Below are 25022 nucleotides of genomic sequence, written 5' to 3'. Positions count from 1 at the left end.
AATTATCAGACTTCCTGGGAAGGGTTCCCAGACATTCAGGCATTATGTTTTTTCTTCTTTAAGTTGTCCCAGAATCTATTGTGCAACACTGTTGAGAACTGGATGCAGACACAGCGATTAGTCCAGGGGAAGCCTTGTGGCTCAAGTCTTGGTGGTTGGTACAATCCAGTACATCAGGCCAGCGACTGGTTCAGGCATGAGCTCTGTCACTTAGGCACAATGGCATGGATTTACTATGCAACAAGTCAGTCGTTTTTTGTTCAACATGATAATGGTAGTACAAATGACCTGAATGGTTCAGTCCGTCTGGATCCCAGGGTATGTATGGACCTTTCAAGAAGAGACACCTTTGTGGGGCGCCTGGGTGTCTCAGTTGTTGGGCGTCTGCCTTCGGCTCAGGTCATGGTCCCAGGGTCCTGGGATGGAGCCCCACATCGGGCTCCCTGCTCAGCAGGAAGCCTGCTTCTCCCTCTCCCACTCCCCCTGCTTGTGTTCCTGCTCTATTTTTCTCTCTCTCTGTCAAATAAATAAATAAAATCTTTAAAAAAAAAAGAAGAGACACCTTTGTTTATAGGGGGACTGCTGGCAGGGAGGATGATGTGCCTCTGTAGCTTCCCAGGGTCTCCACAGCCTGAAAATGAAGCCAGCCCAGCAAAGAGCGTAGCAGAGAGAAACAGTCCTGACGGCAGCTAGCACAACCTCGACTTTTTACTTGCATGTGCGAACACATTTTTTAAATTGCTTAATTAGGTTTGAGTTCTAATCACCTTAACTACACATTTGAGTGTTGTTAAATTTAAATGTATCACACATTTTTTTTTCTAATTCTACAGAACCCAGCAAGATAAATATCACTGTACTTTATATTTTTATGAGAAGAGGAGTTTGAGGCTCAGAACACTAGATGATGTGCAGCTTAAGAGGGGTTCAAATCTGCATGTGCCAAGCTCCATCCCTCAGCCCTCACTGCCTTCTGTTCCCCAGTTTTGTTCGACTATCGCAGCCATAACCTGAGTAGGACTGGGGCTGACTGTGGGCGACAGAATGCCCTAGCTTCCCTTCACATCAGCCCCCCAGGTGCCCCTTCCCATGATAACACGTCACCTTGCTCGATGAAATAAAACCCAGAGATTCTGGTTGAGAGCAGAAGAGGGCTCTGCCACTGGGAAGCCACCCATACTGGGGCTCCTGCTCTTTTCCTTGAGAGCTTCTCACTGCCCCCTGTTAGACATGCTTCAAACGGGAGAGGGAGGGCAGATGTCCTTGAACGCTGGCCCTGAGCATCAATGAACAATAGCTTTTACCATGTGGTAGAGCACACGGATCAGATGTTTGGATGAGACTTTACTAAAGGCTAGGGGGCAATAAAAGTGAAGAACGGGGGGCGCCTGGGTGGCTCAGACATTAAGTGTCTGCCTTCGGCTCAGGTCATGATCCCAGGGTCCTGGGATCGAGCCCCACATCGGGCTCCCTGCTCGGCGGGAGGCCTGCTTCTCCCTCTCCCACTCCCCCTGCTTGTGTTCCCTCTTTCGCTGTGTCTTTCTCTGTCAAATAAATAAATAAAATCTTAAAAAAAAAAAAAAAGTGAAGAACGGAGTGCCACGGGTCTGTAACCAGGCTTACTCATCTTCACGCGGTTTATTCCCCTTCATCTCAGCCATGCTCTCCTGTATCACGGTAGATGCCATCTCTAACCCTAACCCCCCTGCCCAGGGCACATTTATCCTTTGCCATTCCGAGTCCAAGAGAAGGCCTCCCTGGAGCTCTTCTAACTTTTCTGCCACTGGAGATGTCTGCCCACCAGGCAAGACTCTATGCCCCTCCGTAGCCATGAGCTCAGCAGCATCGGTCTGTCTCAGCTTCACCATTTCTATAAATAAAAACCATAATAGCCTGTTTCTCTAGCCTTTGTTCTTGATCATCTTTTCCCCTATACATTTTGTTTCTCATGAACTAATCCATTTCCATGGCTTCAATTGCCACTTTTCTGCTGGTGAGTTGTAAAAATATATTTCTCGCTCAATTTTCTCTTTTTTGTTCTAGATATAAATATCCAGCTGCCTATTGAACATCATCTTAATGTCTCCCAGGGACATGTTTACAGCTGGACACATCACTTTGCCCTCTCAAAATCAATCCTTATCCTCTATTCTGTATTATACTGAGAGTCACCCCCATCTACCCAATTGTCTATACCAGAAGTCTGGGAATGATCCTTACTTCCCTTCCCGCTTAACAACTGTATTCAATTGAGGAGGTTCTCTAAATTCTTTCCTCTTTTTTTTTTTTTATTTTAAAGATTTTATTTATTTATTTGACAGAGACAGCGAGAGCAGGAACACAAGCAGGGGAGAGGAAGAGGGAGAAGCAGGCTTCCCGCCGAGCAGGGAGCCCGATGTGGGACTCGATCCCAGGACCCTGGGATCATGACCTGAGCCGAAGGCAGTTGCTTCACCAACTGAGCCACCCAGGCGCCCTAAATTCTTTCCTCTTAACATCTCTCAAATATACCTGATGGCCATTGGCCTTGTGACCATTGGTATTAATGGTATTAATAGATATTAATTAGATATTAGACCTTGGTATTAATAGATATTGTACTCTTGTACTTAATAGATAATTTTTTATTTGCTGAGTGCTTAAAATATGCCATAAATTATACTTCAGAATAATCTAAGAGTTTGATACTATGATTATCTGCATTTAAAAATTTTTAATTGTTATGTTAATCACCATACATTACATTGTTATTTTCTGATGTAGTGTTCCATGATTCATTGTTTGTGAATAACACCCAGTGCTCCATGCAGAACGTGCCCTCCTCAATACCCATCACCAGGCTAACCCATCCTCCCACCCCTCCCCTCTAGAACCCTCAGTTTGTTTTTCAGAGCCCATCGTCTCTCATGGTTCGTCTCCCCCTCCGATTTCCCCCCCTTCATTCTTCCCCTCCCGCTACCTTCTTCTTCTTCTTCTTTTTTTTTTCTTAACGTATATTACATTATTTGTTTCAGAGGTACAGATCTGAGATTCAACAGTCTTGCACAAGAAGGAAAGTGGATTAGTTTGCTTGTAGTGCCAAGTAATACAGTTTCTATAAAGCAGAGGGAGTGGTTTTTTTGTTTTGTTTTGTTTTCAAAAGAGAGGCTTTTTTGTTTTATTTTATTTTTCAGCTAGGGCAGTTGTAGGTGGTTGCTTTAGATGAAAGTTATCTTCTTAGATATTTATATTTTAAGTACATAATAAGATTTCCATCTCCAAGGGACAGAGAAAGGATGTAAGCTTTCTCTCAGAAGGACTTTAAAGGCATATTTGCTCAAATCTAGGGCATTTACTATTTAAGTTTTAAAATTTAATTAATTAATTAATTAATTTTTTATAGAGGGAGTCTTTTGATGTTTTTCTTTCTGGCTCCTGAGCCCATGCTCTTATCTTAATTAAAAGCCACCATTATTCCTTCCATGCCGGTTAGAATGTCTTTTTGTTTATAGTTTTGTCTCTCTACTGTTTATTTCAAACTACAACAAAAAATTTTTGAGTTGGATAGTAGGGATCTTTGTCTTAAATTCCTTCAGCTACACCTCTGCCAATGGCTTTTGGACCTTTTTTGGTGTTTCACTCCATAGAATACCCTTGCTTCACAGTATCTCACTGGTCTCTCTCTCTCACTGCCCACACCGTCTTTCTTCTCATCCCTCCCCTCATGGCTCCCTGGAACTGAAACCACAGGTGTGTGTTTACTGACTTGTATCATGTTGGGAGCCAGTATTGAAATATCAGAAGAGTTCTTTTTTAAACTGAGAGGTTTTTCCTCTTCATTTAAATCTAATCATCTAAAAACAAGTGACTCATATTCCTAAATGGACACCATAGGCTGAAGTTTATTGGTGCTTGTACCCTTTCTATGGGCGTGGACTTTCCAATTTATCATATTCCCCAATACTTGCTATTCTTTTACATCAGTACCACTTCATGCCTCTTATTCATCCTCTTCAGATCTGGGGCAGGATGTTCTCAGGTTCAGCTCAGGGACACCATGATTGTCCAAATTCATGACAGTATTCAAAAGAACAATATATTTACTATAAAAGCAAACATTATTTAGAAGAGAGTTATGGCTATAAATAGCCAGCTTTTCTCTCATTAGACAGCATTAGACTTCTGAAGATGTTTTTCAAAGCCCTTCAATATTTGGATCTCACTTTTCCAACCACATCTCTTCTTATTCATCCTATGTTGTGGTTACACTGAACTGCTTCGTGTTCTAAAGGATCATACTCATTTTGCCTCCAGACATTTACACATACTGCTTCTTTTTTTTTTTATGATTTTATTTATTCATTTGAAACACAGAGATAGAGAGAGAGAGAGCATGAGCAGGGAGAGAAGCAGAGGGAGAGGGAGAAGCAGGCTCCCCACTGAGCCAGGAGCCCGATGTGGGGCTTGGACCCAGGGCCCTGGGATCATGACCTGAGCCGAAGGCAGACGCTTAACCATCTGAGCCACCCAGGCACCCCATACTGCTTCTTCTTAAATGGGTAGTTTTTCCCCCCTGATTCACTCTATATAGATTATATCTTCACCTGATTAGATCTTCGCATCTATCAGGGCTGGGTTTAGCTCAGTGGTTCTTAACCTTGGCTGCATATTAGAATCTCTTTTGGCACTTAAAACCTGTGCTCAAACCCTAGACCAATTAAAATAGAATTTTGGAGAATTTAGGGCAAATCGTTTAATTTCCTGGTCCTTAGTTAGCTTCCTCAACTAATAATAAAGTGAACTAAAATGAGTTGCTAGGGTTGAGAATTACGGGCTTTCACAAAGCGTTTGATACCTCAGTTTTGTTCTGCCATAGTACTCTCACTTGTCCACTTAACTATTGCTTTTGTTTTTGATTTATATTTGATCTCCCCCCTAAGTTACAAGTTCCTTGAGGGCAGGGACTATTTATAGTCTAGGGTGATCAACTATCCTCGTTTCAGCAATCAAGTTCTCAAGTCCTGGGAAACTCTTTCAGCTCCTATCAAAGTATTTGACACCTAGTAGTTACTTAAATGTTTGTTGACAGTGAAAAATTGTAACTGAGATGACAGGACAGAATTTTCCTATGTCCACTTTCCTTTTAGTGGCTACTCTCCCCATGGAAACTTTTAGTCTCTTACTGTTTCTGCTTTATCAGCTTCTAGGTCTGTTGATCCTGAAGATTCCTGGTCATGGTAATTTTGTCATTTTCACTCTTGTGAGCTCTCACCTATATAACAAGCTATGTATGGTATGAAAGAATGATGTGATTTGCCTTAACCCCCTCTAGTGATTAGAACCAATGATCTTTGATTAACAGTCTTTGTCTGTGAACCTAGAGAATGTGGGTCTATAGGAATTTTGTTTGCATGAGGTTGTGGTTCTTGAATATATGTAAATTTACTCTGGGAGACCCACTTGTAATAATCGCTTAGCCCTGAGCCCACCGATGCTTTGAATCAGACAGCTGATTATACTGTGGTTTGCTAAGAACAATTCTAAGACCACCACAAACCAGTTACCGGAGGGAAATAAACTTTCATGATTACCCACACAGTTCAGGTTTGATTTCTTATGTGTAGTTCTTGGAAGTACCTAGTGCCACCTAATTATTTTGTTTTCAAGAATACTAATCTGCCTTCCTAGGGTACTTTATTCATTTCTATTAAAAAACATACTTGAAAGAATACACAGTATTTTGCTATGTTCTTGGAAAGAGACAAATACATATAAGACAACAATCCAGCCCACAAGGGCCTTATTATTTTTCCTTCCTCAGAAATTTGTACAAAGTATATGAGAATATGATCCTGTTATTCAGCCTTGAAGATCTCAATCTGGTGTGGGTACGTAAGGGTGGGAACATTTTCTTAATGAAAGTTTGTAGAGTATTGGTTTCAGCCACTTTCTGCTGTGAGTAGGTTGTTTAACCTAGGCAGCTGCCAAAGAATGTGTTTTTATTTAGGAACATGAAAAGTAGTACGAGCCCATCTATATAACATAACATGAAATGAATTGTTGGTGGTAAAAACTGGACCAATATAGAGATCCAAGTGGCAGTCTTAAATAGCTGGCAAGACTTGATTAGTATAGATGTATGGTAGTATATGAAATGGCATTTTAAGAACTCAAGTCCTGCTCATCATTCTTTCTCTGGAGAGGATCTCAAGAGAGGTAACATTTAGGGAAGGGCAGCCAGTGTCCCACTTTATCTGCTGTATTACTCTTTAAAGCATAGCTCTAGCTAAACTGGATTGTATCAAAAACAACTTAGATCTGAGATCAAAGAGGTATTCTCTCTTGTAAAGCTAAGGTTTAGATGTGCTTATGAAAAGAGAGTGAGAGAAAGATGTATCAGAGCTTACCTTGAGGCAGGCCCTGGTCTTTTTATCATATTAGGAGCCTGGATGAAGAAATAGTAGAAGAGAGAAAAACGTACATGTGTGGATATACCTTTGCCCATCAAGAAATGTGTCCTCAGATTAAGAGATATGAGGAATTCTTAATCACAGGAAACAAACTGAGGGTTGCTGGAGTGGTGGGGGATGGGAGGGATGGGGTGTCTGGGTGATAGACATTGGGGAGGGTATGTGCTATGGTGAGCGCTGTGAATTGTATAAGACTGTTGAATCACAGACCTGTACCTCTGAAACAAATAATACATTATATGTTAAAAAAAAGAAAAAAAAGAAGATAGTAGGAAGGGAAAAATGAAGGGGGGGGAACCGGAGGGGGAGGCAAACCATGAGACACTGTGGACTCTGAGAAACAAACTGAGGGTTCTAGAGGGGAGGGGGGTGGGGGGATGGGTTAGCCTGGTGATGGATATTAAAGAGGGCACGTATGGAATGAAGCACTGGGTGTTATAGGCAAGCAATGAATCATGGAACACTACATCAAAAACTAATGATGTAATGTATGGTGATTAACATAACATAATAAAATAAAATTTAAAAAAATAAAAAGGGAACTCTCATAAGTATTAAAAAGAAAGAGTACACATCACAATGAATGTTGGGTAGTGTATAGGATTGTTGAATCACTATATAGTATATCTGAAACTAACACTGTATGTTAAATATACTGGAATTAAAATTAAAAAAAATGTGTCTTCATCGGAGTGTTCAACTTTGACCTCTCCAATTAGCAGCCCTCCTCTTGGGTGGGGGAGGTGGAGGGTGGTGGGGAGAAGGTGTCTGAGAACTTCTGCTCCACTGCTTGGGCTGAGGTTGTAACTGTAACTGGAGAGAGCGGGATAGAATCAAGCCATTTGAGAAGGTAGGATTGAGGTCAAGTTCAAGAAGGTGAGCTAAGACATGCAAATTCATCCTGGTGGGTGTAAAATTTAGCATCTGGATATCCACCAGTGAGAGCAGGACACAAAAGGTAAAATTGGGGATAAAGTGTCAGAAGCTAAGGTGAAATACAGGAGTAATTTCGGATTAGGACCTGGGTTCAAGATTCTGGGTAAAAAGGGACTGAGGTACAGTCTAGGAGGCCAGCAGCATGGACAGATCTCAGTGTCTTTTCTGATTTTCTACCCAGTATATGAGCAGGCTTCAAATTTCAGTGGATGGACTTGAGCCCATAGGAGGCAGTGAGAAAATACACCTGGCTGGCAAAGAGAAGGAAGAAGCAATAGCCAGCAGTTAATGTAAAGTGGGATAAAAGTTCTTGCCCTCTGCTGCTCCCTGATCTAGTGTTTTGTCTAGATGGGTGTTATGGAAACGTGGTCCTCAGAAAAAACACTGAAAGATGCCATGGGGCAATTCCTGTTCAGATTTACTCAGGTAGAGAGTTCAAGGGGAAAGAACATCAGGACCTATGAGAAGTCTTAAAGCTACCAGTCATACTCTACCTAATGTGGTTAGCACCTCCTAGAAAACGGGCCTTCAGCACCCTTGGGTTGGTACTGGCCTCCGCAATGAACCACTTATTAACCTCATTTCCTGAAGTATTTATAGTTTTTTAACTACCTGACCTTGCTTATGTCTCCATCTGCCTGATAACCAGTACCTTCCTTTGTCTTTTTGACCCTTTGTTTGTCTCCTCATATCCTGGGTAAATCGGTGTCTGGTAAATCTGGGTAAATGTATCGTTTCATTTCTAGGACCTTTTCTGTCTTTATCAGAGCCCCATGAAAACTATTTTGTGCTTGACACATAATAGTTTACTTATAAGTGGAAATAATTTTTATTATCTTTCTTAACAGTAGATCTCACAACCTAATTGGAGACCTAGACATAAAAGCAGATAATTATAATAATTTTGGTAGTAATATAAATGAAGAATATACAAGGTATGGTAATTACATTGATGGCATGATCAAGTCTTGCTGAAGTGGGGTTGAGGTTTGTAGTTAGGGAAAGTTTCAAGAGGAAATTATACTTTGACTGGGTCTTAAAGGCTAAATAATAGTTTCCCAGGTAGTCCATAGATGAAGGGCACTATGGACAGGAGAAAAAAACATGTGCAAGGGTAAGAAGAATAAAAAAACACAGTTCATTTAAACACTCATCAGTAATCTCATTTGGTGGGAGTTGAACTGGAGAGGGTAGCAGGGCCCACATCCTAAAAGGCTTGAATAACATGGACAAAGTATTTGGGCTTATTTTCTAAGGTGCTGGAGAGCATTGGTGGCTCTTGAGGGATGCCAGGGTGTGACAAAGGTTTGTGTTACTGAATAATCACTCTGGCAGCAGCTTCTATTACATTCTTGGCAGAGGCAAGAGACTAGTTAGGAGAAATTCTATTGTGGAAAGATTATAGTCATGGGGGTGGACAGGATTAGTTTGTAGAACAAAAAGAGAAATCAGAATGGAAGCAACTTTGGGGAACACTGACATTTCAGTGGCTGAGGAGCTAGCAAAGGGGAATGAGAAGACATGGTCCTTGAGCATCATGGTGCTCTGGGAGTCAGTGGGTCAGAGTTCTAAGAAGAGTGTGGTTGACATGGTAAAATGTATGGATGAAACATAGAGTTCCCAGGACATAAAGAATAAACCAAAAATGTGAAATTTGACGAGAGCCCTGGAAAATATTTTTAATGATAAACTCAGATGTACCAGAACAAAGTGCTTCATAACTCTTCAGGAACGAGGACAACTTGTGGAAAAAATTCTTTCTATCCTCAACCCCAGCTTTAGTTCTTACCTTTCAATAAAACTTTCTCCTACTATGGCTCCCATATTTCTCTATCTTCTTTGAACCCTAACCATACTGATCATTCTATAAGCTGCACATATAATTGTTTGTTTCAGGCAAGAACCTTATAGTTCATATCTCATATTCCTTTATATCTCTAATGAAATTTAAGGTGGATTTGGGTACACAGTAAAAGGTTTAAGTACTTACAGAATAACTATCAGAAAGACCTCAATTTTGAGTTCCAACTACGTCACTTGGTCAAGTTCTTTAGCTGCTCTAAGATTAAGTCTTCCTATATGTACAATGGGAATAACAACACCCAGTACATAGAGTTACTTTGGGGATTAAATGAGAGAAAATGAAATGCTCAGGACAGAATCTAGTACAAAAGAAGTGTTTAATGCTGTTATTTCAATGCTGTTAATTGCTGTCTTCTATTTCCCATGTAAACATAAACTTCAGAAAGGCGGGGATTTTTATCTGGGCTGTTAATCGATGTACCTCAAGTGCTTGGCACGTAGTACATGTTTCACTTGAGGCAGATGTCTTCCTGTGCCTAGGTCTTAGCTTGGCTACTTGAAGGTAAAAGGAAGGTAAGAAGATGGAAAATATCAGTTTTGCCTGAAGTCTTCCAAAACAGTTAAGTTAGAGAAGTTCTAGGCATCCTACAAAATGTTAAGGGTGCCCTCCCAAATTCGCTAGAATGGGTACTTCAAATCTTACTTCCAGCTATTACTGATATCCATTGCTAGACAGATATCATTGAACATCTGCATCTCTATGCATGAATGTGCACGTATTCTGTCTCTCTCCCATTTCTCTTTCCTCCCCTGCCTACCCAGTTAAAAAACAGAAACAGAGGGGCTCCTGGGTGGCTCAGTCATTAAGCGTCTGCCTTCGGCTCAGGTCATGATCCCAGGGTCCTGGGATCGAGCCCCGCATCGAGCCCCGCATCGGGCTCCCTGCTTGGCGGGAAGTCTGCTTCTCCCTCTGCCTGCCGCTCCCCCTGCTTGTGTTCCCTCTCTCGCTGTGTCTCTCCGTCAAATAAATAAATAAAATCTTAAAAAAAGAAAAAAACAGAAACAAATGAAAACAAATCCGAAAGGGAATGGGAAGAGGTGCCAAATAACCGAATTAGCATTTTAAGTTCATTGTATCATTCTGTTTGGGTCTTAAGGCCCGTGAGCCAGCACTTATATCCATGACTCGGTCAAAGAACATTTTAATGACTATTTGTATCCTGTGGGTTCGTGATCATTCTCATGTAGCTTGTTGTGTGTAAACTGGGGGTATTGCTGGACAGCACTGGGCAGACAGGAGGCTCATTACTGCCTTGCTACGATTTGTGTGGCCAAGCGGCCTAGTCTCTGAGGCTGCATTGTGTGAGGAGGGAGGGCCAAACAGGAGTGTGGCCGAACGCGCTGGTCTGCACAGACAAGGGCCCCTCAGTTTTGCCGGGAGTCAGAGATTAACGAAATGTGCCTTTCCTCTGCTCAAACAGTTCCTTATTTTCATGTGGGCCTTACTGTTTGCTCAACACACTTAGCCACTTGAAAATGGTGAGCTACTGAATCCCTTCCGGAAGTAGCTGGGTTATCTTTAAGGAGTAAATTAACCCTTTCCGAGCACGGGGGGCTGCACATAATCCATTTCTGAAATGATTTCAACCATCACAGCCTGAAAAGTGATATAATCTCACATGCCTGGTCTGATGTTTACTTATATACTTATGTCACTAAAGCTAAAGGATTGCTTCTTTTCCCGCCCCCCCGAAAATTATAGTTTTGAATATAGTTAGGTAACAACTCTAGTATTAAAAATATTAAAGGATGGAAGTGACCCAGAGAAAGTCCTTCACACTGACCTAGTTCAAGACCGGGAAACCAGGGACCACTGTTGCAGTCTCTTTCTCTTCTTAATTAGTGGGTCTCAGAGTCCCAAGTAAATACTGTAAGAAGAAACAAAGAAATGGCATATGTTGTGTATATTTGAGTTTATACTTGCACATTTGCCTCTGGTTCCTGTGATTCTTTTTTTTTTTTTAAGATTTTATTTATTTATTTGACAGAGAGAGACACAGAGAGAGAGGGAACACAAGCAGGGGGAGTGGGAGAGGGAGAAGCAGGCTTCCCGCCGAGCAGGGAGCCTGATGCGGGGCTCGATCCCAGGACCCTGGGATCATGACCTGAGCCGAAGGCAGATGCTTAACGACTGAGCCACCCAGGCGCCCCTCCTGTGATTCTTGATCACCACACAAAATCAGACCCTTCCTTTATCATTTCTCCTCTCCTTCCCTTCCTCTAATACACAGTATGTGTCCTCCCTGGCTTGTTATTCCTAGTGATAGCTTCGCGGCCAGCCTTTACCGGTGCACCCTTAGGAACCCCTCTCCCTTAGGGAACAAAAGTCCACACTTCCAAAATGTTCATAAGATATTCTCTCAGCCTGTTCATCTTTCTTAAAAGCTTGCTGTCTCATTCAAGGGCATTATCCCCGCGGACACTCCTCTCAAGTGGAGGCTCATCGTCTTCCCATCACCCTTGGTAATTCACATATAAAACACATCATGCTTGTGTTTCCATGCTCAATTTCCATCCTCTTCAATACTGCATCTCCATTTGCTTGTGCCCCATGCAAGGTCAATTGTCTTCACATGGTCATGTATTTTCGTAAAATTTCCAAAGTGATATATTTTAACAGAAGTTGATTAAGAACACTGTCTCTTCCCAACTCAGCTTCCCTTGGGTCACACCTCCTCTGTATGGTGGTATTGGCATGCCTGCAAGTGTTTTTGGGATCTGGTTGAGAGGAAGTTGCCACCAAGGGCTGACACTGACAGAGATCAAATAACACTAATCGGACAGTAATATAACAAGGGCATTATCAAGAAACTGGATAATTAATGTCAGCAGTTCTCAAATAGTTTTTAAGTTTCTGCACAAGAAAACTTGAAATGCCCTGAAATCTTACAGCTATCAAGAATCTCAAAAGAGGCTCATGCAGTTTGACAGTTTGGATTACACGTGATATTAGTAACTAGTTATACAGCTAAAATAAAAATTTCTGATCTACCAGTAACAAAAAAAAAAATCCTTAAATACAAAATGATTACTTTAGTCTGATTCCCCAGAAACTGGAGTCTGAGTCAGAGAGCTTCTGTGCAACTTTGTAATTAGGGAATGCAAGCCCAGAGGGCAGGGGGAGGGACTGTGAGGGGAGACAACAGGAAGATGCCTGTGATGGGGCTGGCTCTCTCCAAGGGTGTCACATAGCTCCGGCAAGGGGGCCGTGCCCCCAGGAAGGTATCGATCCACTGCACCTCCAGACTATCTTTCAGTTGGGAGAAATGAGGAAACGTGTATTCACTAGTTTACTCTGTCACTGGTCAAAGGCACACCCCTTGGGTGCTCCTCTGAGCTGACATGTGGGAGTCTGGGCATTAACAGAATCACAGAGCAGGTGTCAACAGAGAAATGCCAGGGTGAGAAAAAGAGAAGCTGTCAAATGGCACTGCATGAAGTCAGACAGCCCCTGCAGAGCTGTGAGAGACAGGTGAGGCCAAGAATATCTGAAATGGTATATTAGAAATGTCTAATGTGCAAGAGGAAAGCCAAATTTATCTTTCCATTCTCTCTATAGCAAATATTACAAAAATCATTATCAGATAAAGAAGTGTTCAAAGAATGAATATCCAGCCTAAAATTATAAGGGGGATAAAGACGTATAGAGTTATATCAGGCAGTTAATCAATAAAAATAGTGTATTATTTTTTATGGATATTTTGTCATGGAGTTTGTCAGCTTTTTAGAATTTATAATTTAGAGTGATTTCTCAGTGTAAATATTCACTTTTGTAACTAATTTTATGTTGTAACTTTATCTTTTTTCTAGGAAGCCTTTCAAAATGTGTAAGATTTGGGGCTCATAAAACCTGACTGCCTAGGGGCACCTGGATGGCTCAGTTGGGCGTCCAACTTTTGATTGCGGCTCTCAGGTCAAGATCTTGGGGTTGTGAGATCAAGCCCTGCATTGGGCTCTGCACTGGGCATGGAGCCTGCTTGGGATTCTCTTTCTCCCTCTCCCTCTGCCCCTCCCCTCTCTCCTTTTCCCTCCCTCTCTAAAAACAACAACAATAACAAAAAACCTGACTGCCCAAGGGCTCATGTGTCCTATCTTAAAATAATAAGAAAATAAACTTCTCTTTCCTTGATCCCATGTCACCATTTGGCCCCAAGCCTTTTTCTCTTCTCTTCACTAATAAGGTTTTTCAGGGGTTGGTTCATGTTTCCTGCCTCTTCTTCCTCTGCTCAGGTCCATTCCTTCACGTGCCCTGCTGCCCCCCCTCCCCCGACCTTTCCTTCCTATGCCCTCTATTCCCCAGGAGTGCTCGGTCTAAGGTCATCAGTGGCTCCTTTTCTGTTATCCAATTCAAAGGACATTTCTGTTCTTTGTCATGCATACTGTTTCTGTAGAATAGCCACAGACTTTGGCCTTGGCTTCTTTACGCCCTTTTCTCCTAATTCTCTTTCTATGCATCTGGCAGTTCCTTCACTCCTCGAATTTTGGTGTTGACCAGGACCTTCAGCCTTCCTATGTTCACCTACCCAGTCTCTTTGGACCAAACCCAGGATGTTAGCTGATTCCTGTTACAACCACTCACATCCAGTCAGCCACCTTTGGTCCTGTGACATGTTCTAGGAAGAAAGTGCTCTGTGCTAAAGCCACAGGCCAAGGAACTGATTTGTTTTTTGACTGCGTGTAATGCCTCTTTATATGGGATGGAACTGCGTTTCCTCTCTCTTCTGCCACTACCTGGATATCAGCAGGAGCTCCCTGTTTTCTTTCTGCCAGTCTTGTGTGTCTTCCACATAACTGCCAGAGTGATCGCTTAAAAAGCAAATCTTGTCACCTTGCTTCCATCAGAAAGAAATCTAATGACTTCTTTAAGATTCAGGATAATGTTAAGGTTGCTTTCAAAAGTCTCTATCAAAAATGTATAAATTGTATAGGTTTATAAACAATGTAAAAGGTGAAAAAAGTTACAAAGATGTGTAAAAAGATGTATAATCTCTTCCTTGGATTTTTACATAAAGTATTACATAAAAAATATATATGCCTGTAACTTGTCATGTCTAACAATATATAATGGACATGTCTCCAGGTTAATGGATACAGATCTAATTCATTCTTTTTAATAGCTGCATAATATTTCATAGTTCTGTTATGCCAAAATTGATCTAGTGGTGTCCATATTGATGACTATTCAGGCCATTTCCATCTTTAATTACTATATAAGGTATTTTAATACATAGGATTAGATATTCATTATTAAGTAATTATGTATTCATTTAATAGTTCCAATAAAAGTGTAATGGAATTTCATAAAACATACATTCATCTCATGTCCTTCTCTAAACCAGATGCTTTGGTGAAGGGAATGCAAATCTCCGATTGGCCAGGCTGAGCCATGGGTCCCCACCTAGAGCTTGGAGCAGGGGTCAACTGCCCTTTCTCAGCCCATGCTCTTTGCGTGGCAGGAGGGACTTCCTGAAGGAAATTGGTGTCTTGCTACCAAAAGAAGGGACACTGGAGATGGGTGGCTAAAAGTAGCAAATGTTTTACCACAGAAGCTAATGACCTATTCCACCAGGGGCAGGTGGTGACATTATTCCCATGTTGTAGACAGGGATTCCATCCTATGGGAGTTGGGGCAGAGGAACAGAAATACTGAGGCTTTGAAGTGTTCCATACTATCTCCTTGGTAGTGAAATCTGACTCAGGAAGAATTCAGTTGGCTTAAAGCTGTGGTGGTGGTTTTGGTCAGCTTGGGGGTACTTGTCCATGTTGTTTGCTCTACAAATGGAGGTTATATGCCTTGTCTAAAATTGAGAAGTGAGTATTCTCAGTGATATGTAGGAGTCAGTGGTAACTAATTAACTTAGATGTGTAAGGACCCAGGGGTTTTCCTACTAGAATCCATGGATGGAGTGAGGGCATGTCTAGGCTTTGCTTCTCTTGAGGACCTAAATAATGCCTAAATGGTCCGTGTTAGATGCAAAATTCCCTTTTTTCAGCCTGCCAGTAACCTGCCCAGAAACATTCCACACTGTGTGTGAGTCCTGACTTTGTGTATGTGTGTATGGCCACGTATTTTAAGTTAGTTTTCATTATTCGATTTATAAATGTACCAATTCTGCTTTTACTCTTGGGACAAATGACTGTTCATTTGAAGAGGAAATAAAATGTGTAGCTGATAGGCCATTTGTAGTGATTCAGTATTTCTTATCTTCCCACTGTCCCAATGTCTTGATTCTAGATATTTCTAGCACCTTCTCTGAATCAGAAAATATGAGATTATTTAAAAAACAGAGAAAGGGAGGGGCACCTGGGTGCCTCAGTTGGTTAAGTGGCTGCCTTTGGCTCAGGTCATGATCTCAGGGTCCTGGGATGGAGTCCAGTGTCGGGCTCCCTGCTCAGTGGGGAGTCTGCTTCTCCCTTTCCTTCTGCCCCTCCACCTGGCTTGTGCTCTCTCTGTGTCCCTTCAAAATAAATAAATAAAATCTTTTTTAAAAAATGCTATAAAAATGGAGAAAGAGAAAAGGAGGAGAAGGTCGTGGGGAGAGAGGAGGAGGGAGAGAGAGACAGCGAGGGAGGGAGGTGGGGAGAGCAGAACCGCCTAACACCTTATTTCATTAGGTAGCATTTTCTCCTTTTTAACTGTTAACCTGGAAAAGTACCTCAGGATCACCTTGCCTTCCATTTCCTTTGTCCGTACAAGCTGCCCTTTCATTTTCATTAAAAAAGGCGAGTCATGAGAACCTTAAGTCGGTGATTAAGGAATGCAGCACAGGATTGGATCTTTCATCTCCTTTCTTTGAGTCTTATTGTTAGTGCTTTCTCTGAACACTTTCTATTACTCTCTTGGGATTATTGGTGCTTAGTCCTTACTCTTTGGAATGAGAACTTTAAGTGCTTCTATCTTTAGCAATTCTGGGCTCAGAATAAGTTCTGAAATGCACACAAAAATACTTCTGATCCTCAATATTCATGACATCACTCTGCCACCTCCACTGCCCGCCGCTAGGCATTTATCAGAAATAATTAAGCTTTTGTTATTGGCTTTTACTCCTTTGAAGTATTTTTACTGAGGGGGTGTCATTTGGATAATGCTCTAATTTATTAAGTGGTATGACTTATTAGGATAAGAATCTCAGCTTTGGGGGCACCTGGGTGGCTCAGTTGGTTAAGCGACTGCCTTCAGCTCAGGTCATGATCCTGGAGTCCCAGGATAGAGTCCCACATCCGGCTCCCTGCTTGGCGGGGAGTCTGCTTCTCCCTCTGACCCTCCCCCCTCTCTTGTGCTCTCTCTCATTGTCTCTCTCTCAAATAAATAAATAAAATCTTAAAAAAAAAAAAAAAAGAATCTCAGCTTTGGTTTTAAAATAAAACCAGGGGGCAAAGGGGCAGGTGACAAACACCACCTGTCCCCTGGTTGAATAGATTATTAGCTTCTATCTCAAATCCTAGAGTTCTTCCTTCATCATATCCAAATGCAACAATTCATCTGTGGGCCCAGCATTTAGAACTGAAAGGTAATGTTTGTTTTCTGCTTGGCAACTTAAAACAAATTGAATACAGTGCTTTAACATGATTTTGAGAAATGAATATTTTCGAGGTTGACCAAACTAAAAGCTGCCCATTTTTGCAGAAGATGAGGGAAAGCTACCCGTGCTTTTCTGATGGGCAGTTCCTCAGTCATAGGTCACAAATAAGGTGGGGTTGATCATCCAGCAGGGGGCACCTTTTTCTAATTTGCATAGAGTGCTGAGTGATCAAGCACCAGCTTCAGTTAGCTGCGGGCTGGACGCAGAGGCCAGGGTCTTTGCGTGAGCCGGTCAGCCTGGGTTCAGCCTTCTTGATATTTTTGTAAATATTTTCTTTCTTGTGTATTAGAAATTGGAGAGATTAATGAGACAATTCAGTTGTATTACTTCGTATGGAAACTCAATTCACAAAGTCTTAAAAGACTGATCATGGTTCAAAGGGGAGTAAAACCAGTGCTTCTGAGTCCTAGCTGCCTGACCTTAGAATAAATAGCTGCAGAACTTAGAATAAACCTTAGAATAGGCCAACAGAACATGGAGTCTCAACAGAGTGGCTCTCCACGTGTAACTCCAGCACCAGATCCCCAACTTCTAACACATTACTTAATTTCTAGACATGATCTTTTGCAATTCCAGGTTTCTTTTATATTTCTGAACAATTGCTATCATGTAAATCCAGAAAAAACGGCTGACACGGAAATAAAAATCTGTATCTTAAAGTACTGAATATCGTCTTCTCTGTGATAAACAGTTCTCTTTTTCACCGGTAGTGACTGTGTGGCTTTCTAGCCATTTCAACCAAGAGATTATCGTAGGAGCAGAGGCAGAGACTCAAGAGCGATCTACCCGCCTGGGTGCTCCTTCTCCCTCAGGGGTCAGGCACTGTGTTTCGGGAAGTCATTTGCCCTGCAGCCGGCCTGGGGTTTAGGGGCAAGGGGAATGGTGGGAAATGTTTGACTTCATGCTCAGGGCCTCTCCAAAGTCTGGGGATGTTCACAAGCCCTGAAGCTACTGATGATATTGATGCTGGAATAAGGAGTCTGTTCTGTTTCTGTAGCCATTACTACACCTACAAAACATGTTTTCTTAAAAACTGCATCTTTCAAAGCCTTCAGAAAGTGACCATTCTTTTGCGGTTATATCAGACTTGCATTACCAATTTATGATTTTTGATCTTTAAAAATTATCTAAAGACCTTAAGGTTTGGGCTTCCTCCAATCTCTCTTTCTTTGTCTCTCTCTCTCTTTTTTCTCCTCTCTCTCTCTCCCTTTCCCCTTTGCTCTGCGTTTCCTTCCTATCCCCTTTTGGCACCCCTTGGCCTGATACTTATTTTGTTTTTATTTCTTGATCCTTCTTTTTGTTGTCTTGCTTCTCTTCTAATCCAAGTTAGATTATGTAATACAAATATTTATTAGCATTTGCAGTATTTCCTCCCCAAATAATAGAATTAGAGAGTTGTAATCCTGCTCTTAATTTATCAAATACCCTGTTTCATAAATATGGAGAAGAGTATAGATAATTCTGGTAATTTGTAAGTGACTTGAACTAGTCAATATATTCATCATTTTTGGAGTATTTACCATATTTTAGCTGGGTGAGTGTGTGTGTATGAAAATATGTATGTGGCTTATTTTGTGACCCAGAATAATAAAAGAATCAAAATAAGAAAACTTCATCCAGCCCTCTGTGCTTTTTGGAGGTGTGTGTGGGAGGATGGCTTGGGTTTTATGGTTCTTATTTGTGGAAAGAGTATTTGACATTTTAAAGCACCGTTTATCTGCGTTCATCCATTCCTCTTTTATGTTGGCCATTGTTCATTGTCATCTTAGCAAAGAAGCAGATTCTGGCTGAGAGTGAAAGGCACTGTTGCTCAAAGGGAAAGCTCAGTATCAGTGTCGGATGAGATGAAGGAAGTGTCTACAGGATTTCTGGTCTTTGAGGTTGTTTTTGTAGAATCTACTGAAGTAATATTTTACATTTTTAGGTTTAGAGCTCTCTTAAAGATTTGGGTTAAACATGTTACATGGATTATTCCTATTTTAATTTGGTAAGGGTAGGAGATCTGAAGAAATTCTGTTTTTGAGTGGATTTTGCTATACATAGATTTTGCGGGGGATTAAAGAGAGACAGGGAGAAAGAGAGAGAGGGAGGGAAGCCAGAGGGAGGGAGAGAGGGGAAGAGGGAAAGAGTGAGAGGAAAAGAGAGAGAGAGGGAGGGAGAGAAAGAAAGGAGTTAATAAAACATAAATAGGTAGCTATTCACTAGGCAAGAGGTGAGGATCTCACTGCTTCTAGCTCTGTCTATACATTTTCTGCTGCAGATAGAATAAAAATGTAGCCAAATAGGGCAACTCCTATCCTGTTGATATTTATCACATTTATCAAAACTTAGTGTGCATATAATTCATCCAAGATGCTTTTGTTAAAAATGCTGCATGCAATTTTCCTTTGCCCCCATCATTGGTTTAGTAGATCTGGGTGATCTTCTGAAATGTGGGCCACATTTTTTCTTACCTGGAAACACTCAGTATTCCCACAGATGCTACTGTGCCAATAAAATGATACCCAGAAAATGTAGAAATGCTTCTCAAAGTGTGTGTGGAGATATTTTGCTTATGATGTTATCACTTTTACCAGGAAGACTCTCTGAACCAACGTTTTCTTGTAGACATTAATGTAATCAAGAGGAAAGGTAGCGGTCCCAAAGTAATGGTTTTTGGGATTGAAATTTATTTATTTATTTTTTTATTATTAATCATTGTATTAATTTTATTACATTAATAAATAAAAAAATTTGAGGAATGAGATATTAGAATCCTGCCATATTGGGAAAAACCCTGATGCTCAAGGAAAAATTCAAGAGTCAGGAGAGAAGGAGGAGGGCCATGGTTCCGAACTGAATGTGCTGGCTTCCTCCTTAGAATTCAAGCACAGCAAACAAGGGCCTGATTTCTTTGGGCATGTGCTGCCAGTGAAGACGGAGAGACTTCCTGAGAAGGCACGGTTCCACCTCCAATATGGTGCCCATGGCAATGGCTAATGGAGTTTCTTAGCCTAGTGGGCCTGAGGCAGCAACATAAGGGGCTGCATGTTTCTGTGTAATACCAAAAAAAGTCCCTTGGAGCTACTGAGACCCCAAGAAAAGAAAACAAAGAAAACTAAGCAGGCTCATGGACTGGGAGAGGGCTAGCAATGGCTGGGGAGACCAGAATGTAGGGATTTTGCAACCAGAGACAGTAACAAGCATGGTGGCCGCTGATAAAAGTCACCTACATGATGCCCAGCTACACATCCAGCAGACAGAGCAAGGACAGGTTGAAGGCTAACAATGAAGAGGGAATAAAGCACTTCAACTGGAGGCTAGTAGGACCAAAGTCTCTTTTCTGATATCCAAGAACTTGGGTGATTCTGAGGGAAAAGTCAGGAAAACAGTCAGAAGGAATCTTGAAATTGAATATTTCTTAAAAGTGACCAAAACCAAAACTAGACAGTAGATGTATTAATAATGTTTTAAATTGCTGAGGAATCAGTCTGTCAGTCAGAATGAACCAGCACGGGACAGATCAGCTTGTCTTGCTCAACGACAGACATGTGGAGGGCTCCAGGGTAAGCTCAAGCTCAGGAAGAGGAGATTTACCAGGAAGCCAATGAGGTGTAACCCTCAGGGCCTCACCAGCATGGGCCCCGCCAAGGCCTTCTGTTTCTTTTCTTTTCTTTTCTTTTTTTTTATTCTTATGTTAATCCCCATACATTATATCATTAGTTTTAGATGTAGGGTTCCATGATTCATTGTTTGTGCATAATAGAATTGAAATTTAAATATGAACTATATTAAGGAATTTCCTGTTACTTAGGATAGTAATGCTAGAATCTCACTGAGCAATAATTAATTAGAATAATTAAGTCATAGTTCCTTTTGTCATTAAAAAAAATCGATACCCATTCTATTTTGTAGTGGACTGTATCTTGGAGTTATAAGATGGTCCTAATTACCTGGGTCTACTTGACAGGGTTGGCCTTCGCGATTCTCTCATCTGTGCACCCAGTGTTCGGTTTATATGGGTCTCTGTTTCCTGCCATCATTTATGCCATATTTGGAATGGGACGTCATGTTGCCACAGGTAATAATTTCTGTCTATGTTTATGCTTCTCATGTTACTAATGAAAGGGACTCAGAAGTGCTCATTAGAGGGGCACCTGAGTGGCACAGTTGGTTAAGCTTCTGACTCTTGGTTTCAGCTCAGGTTGTGATCTCAAGGTCATGAGATCAAGCCCCACATTGGGCTCCACACTGAGCGCAGTGACTGCTTAAGACACTCTCTCCCTCTCCCTCAGCGCCTCCCCTCCACGCTTGTGTGCATGTGCTCTCGCTTTTCCTAAAATAAATAAATCTTAAAAAAAAAAAAAAAGAAGTGCGCATTAGTTACTGATTACATTTCCAAAGCAATTCTAACTTTACTTCTGAAAACCTCAGCAAATATTAGAGCAGGACATTTAACTCTCTGTGCCTCAGTTATTCAATATGTACTGTGACTTATTGCTATATTAATATGTAATCAAGGTTATTTTAAAGATTCTTTGCATTTTTAAGTTGTAAAAAGGTTGTAAGAGAAGGGCATATATTCTGAATTTACAGTGTAATGAGAGAAGGTAAGCTCTTTGAGGGAAAGAAAAAACTATTGAATTTAGTTACTCAAACACTGAAAAACATTTTTTTATGTAATTGATACTTGGACTAAATGATCTTTCAGGTTTCTTCCAAGCTGGAATCCATAATGCCCTTTAATTAGTATACTCTTACCTTGCCTACTTATGCATTACTAAAGAAAATCTGAACTATCACAAGTAGTCTGATAATAGAGCAAGCTGGTTAAAAACCTGGGTTGTAGAGTTAAATGGTTCTGGGTGTATGTCTTATTTGTTGTTTGCTGTCTGCATGATCTTGGACAACATTATAAAGGCCTATTTGCTGCTTTCTGTATAGTGAAAAAAAAAATTCATATGATTGTAATGAAAATTAGATGAGATAGTTGATGTATAGTGTCTAATTTAGTACTTGCTATATAAGATTTAGTAAGTTAGTTATTATTATTATAAAAATGATACCCTAATCTTAAATATTAAGGTAATAATGATAAAAAATACTTTTTTTTTTTTTTAAAGATTTTATTTATTTTTTTGACAGAGAGAGACATAGCGAGAGCAGGAACACAAGCAGGGGGAGTGGGAGAGGGAGAAGCAGGCTTCCCACAGAGCAGGGAACCCGATGTGGGACTCGATCCCAGGACCCTGGGATCATGACCTGAGCCGAAGGCAGACGCTTAATGACTGAGCCACCCAGGCGCCCGATAAAAAATACTTTTAACTAGAAATATCCGTATAGGCATTTCTATTTATTTTGTGTGCTTAAGATCTCACCTCTAAGTATGTGTCTATTTCTTCAGTGGTCAGTTTGTGTTATTGATTGCATTGGTTTCCTATTTCTGATGTAACAAGTTACTGGGAGCTTAGTGGCTTGAAACAAGATAAATTTATTATCTATAGTTTTAGAAGTCAGAAGTCTGAAATGAGTGTACAGAGCTAATATTGAAGTGGAAGAGTTCACAATTAACCACTGAGCCTACTGAGGTTTTCATAATTATCATCTCCTTTATATTTTCCTCAAACCCTGAAAGGGAGGTATTAAATTATCCCCAGTTTACAGATGAAGTAATGCAGACTCAGGGTAATGTGCTTTAAGTCACATTATTGATAAATAGAGGACTTGCATTCGAGTCTAAGCTGTAATCTGAATCCCTGCCCTGAGGATATTCTCTGTGCACGTCTGCAGAGAGGTGAGAAAATGTAGGTATGGCCTGGGAAGAGCAAGTAGCTGGGTGTGGCTGTGTGTTGAAAGAATATGTGTATATGTAGGAAAGTTTCTGCTTCTTGCCTGGAGTGGAGTGAAGGGTGGATGAGTCAGGGTGCTGATAATGTTTCCAGTAGATCTATTTGGTTTTACACCATGGATTCAACTTTAATGGTGGAATCCAACCATTATCGTTGAGTCCGTTACTAACAGAAGATTCCCCCCACCCCCACCCTCTTTTAGGCACCTTTGCTTTGACATCCTTAATATCAGCCAACGCAGTGGAACGGCTGGTCCCTCTGAGCAGCCAGAACCTCAGCGCACAGAGTAACACAAGCACACTGGGTTTATCGGACTTCGAGCTGCAAAGGATTGGTGTAGCTGCAGCTGTTTCCTTCTTGGGAGGTGTGATTCAGGTAAGTGGTACTGAGACCTGGGAATGGAGAAAGGGAGGCCATGGGAGGAAGGAAGGGAGGGAGGAAGGCAGGCAGGCAGTTGGTGCTTTGTTTTTATTTGTGTTCATGTCTTTGTATAGATGGATGAAGAGCTGATATGTTTTATCTTTATGGAAACACTGTCTACTACACAGAGTAGTTACTCTGTAAGTGCTAGTTGAATAAATGAATCAGAATCAAGAAATCAAAGTTACAGAGAAGCGGTTTTTTACTTTTCAAGAACGAACTTTGTAAAAAATGTTTTACAAAATGGAAAGGGCTTCCTTATACAGCAATGAGACAGTCCTTGTGTTCATACAGTGACCGGATCGTCACTGTGGGATAAGGTAGGAGAAGCTCCTACAATGGGAAGGGACGTGACTAGATTTCTCGGGTCCTTCCCAATTTTTAGAGTTTATGATGTTAACTCCCCAGAGCAGTAACAAGTGGTATTTCATTTGTGCCGAAGACTGCCAGTGTGAGGGCTTTCGACTCAGACCTGCACCAGACTTTGCCCCTTCCAGCATCAGGCAGCTGTTTTGTTGCCTGGTCTGCTCTAGTTTTTCTACTTCTTCAAAATATCGGGCTATGTAATTTGCTGTTTCTAATCAGTTGTCAGAATTAGATAATTCAGAAGTGTATAGAAAATAAATGTAGGACGGTACTGACTCTTAGACACGGAATTTGTCTGATAACCATTTTGGTTTATTCTTCTGTGTTATAATGAGTTATATGTGCACAGATTTCCTGGGTGACTATTTTCTGGGTTGACAGAGGCTCTGTTTTACAGTGTGACATTATTTATAAGGTCAAATATGGTGTAAAGGCCAACAAGGGAGAAAAATAGTTGATGATTGTCTGGAATTGGAGGGTTAGAAGAAAAGATGTGATCTAGAGGGAAGGAAAACAGAAATTCCTAGAACTACATTGCCTTCTAACGATGTAAAAAGGGTGGGAGAATTTAGGATGTAAGACCAATCCTAACTGAACTCTTCCCAGTTCTTTAGAGAATAGATTATGTGAGGGCAGCTTTGCCTAGGAAGCTACCAGACTAGGAGGCTAATAGGTATTGTGTGCGGCGATGGTTGTGCTTTCATGAAACACAGACTGGTTGCCTGAATACCCTATAACCTTCGTTTTATTTTTTCAAACGCGGATGATGTCCATGTATTCTGAGACTTGCACAGGCAAGCTTAGTGGGCTCTTCTCCCTCCATTGGCCACCGTGAGGCTCTAATGGACCTCTCATCTGTGTCCATCTCAGAAATAATCAACCATGTGAATTGGTGATTCAAAAATGGGTATGTTGCCATAGATTTGCTATAGGTTTTCCTCCATTTCTCCTCATTTAAAATAAAATAATAATCTCTGTGTTAACACAGCAAAAATAATATCACTATTCCTCCTGGTCCCATTATCTACCATTCATATCTCTCTTTGAATTTATGATTTTTACTAGGTTTGGACTTTCTGATATTCTTTTAAGCATGGAACAAGTAGTTTTAAGTGTATATTAGTATTTTTAAAAATCCAAGAAAGTATATAACTCACAGTAAGACCCAGCAACCTTCTGCTTTGTCTCATTTTAACCATTTTCCATAGTTTAAAACAATCATCAGGTATTTTGTTATTATCTAGCATATTTGGATTGAGAATTTAAATGATAATAAAATATAAAAGTAAAAGCCAGGATTCTAACAACATAAAAAATAAATGTCTCATTTCTCAGAATGAAACTCCCTAGAATCATGAGAGTAAAACAGGATATTATTAAAGATAATAAAAATAATTTGGTTTTCATGGACTTCTATTACATGTAAAATCTGATCCAGAGAGTCGCATGTTTTGTCTTATAACTTCATCAAACATCTGTTTTCCTTTGTCTTTTGCTCCGATCCTGGATATGTGACCTACGTTTTAGCCAGTTTTTGAACAGATGGCTGGAATGTATTTGACCTCCAAACTCATCTA

General features: G+C 40.9%; 1 protein-coding gene across 1 annotated transcript in view; it reads left to right on the top strand.

Annotated features, from left to right (window-relative positions):
• The window catches only part of SLC26A7 (solute carrier family 26 member 7), a 167166-nt gene that overhangs the window by 67060 nt on the left and 75084 nt on the right, over window positions 1-25022 (top strand). The window contains exons 3-4 of the mRNA XM_045896251.2: window positions 20781-20891; window positions 22862-23034. Of these exons, the coding sequence (XP_045752207.1) occupies window positions 20781-20891; window positions 22862-23034 (284 nt within the window). The remainder of the gene's footprint in view (window positions 1-20780; window positions 20892-22861; window positions 23035-25022) is intronic.

The sequence above is a fragment of the Mirounga angustirostris genome, unplaced genomic scaffold (assembly GCF_029215605.1).
Source record: "Mirounga angustirostris isolate CCGP_5_RB_7025 unplaced genomic scaffold, mMirAng1.0.hap1 SCAF_4, whole genome shotgun sequence".
Taxonomy (NCBI): domain Eukaryota; kingdom Metazoa; phylum Chordata; class Mammalia; order Carnivora; family Phocidae; genus Mirounga; species Mirounga angustirostris.
This window is presented reverse-complemented; position numbering and strand designations above follow the sequence as displayed.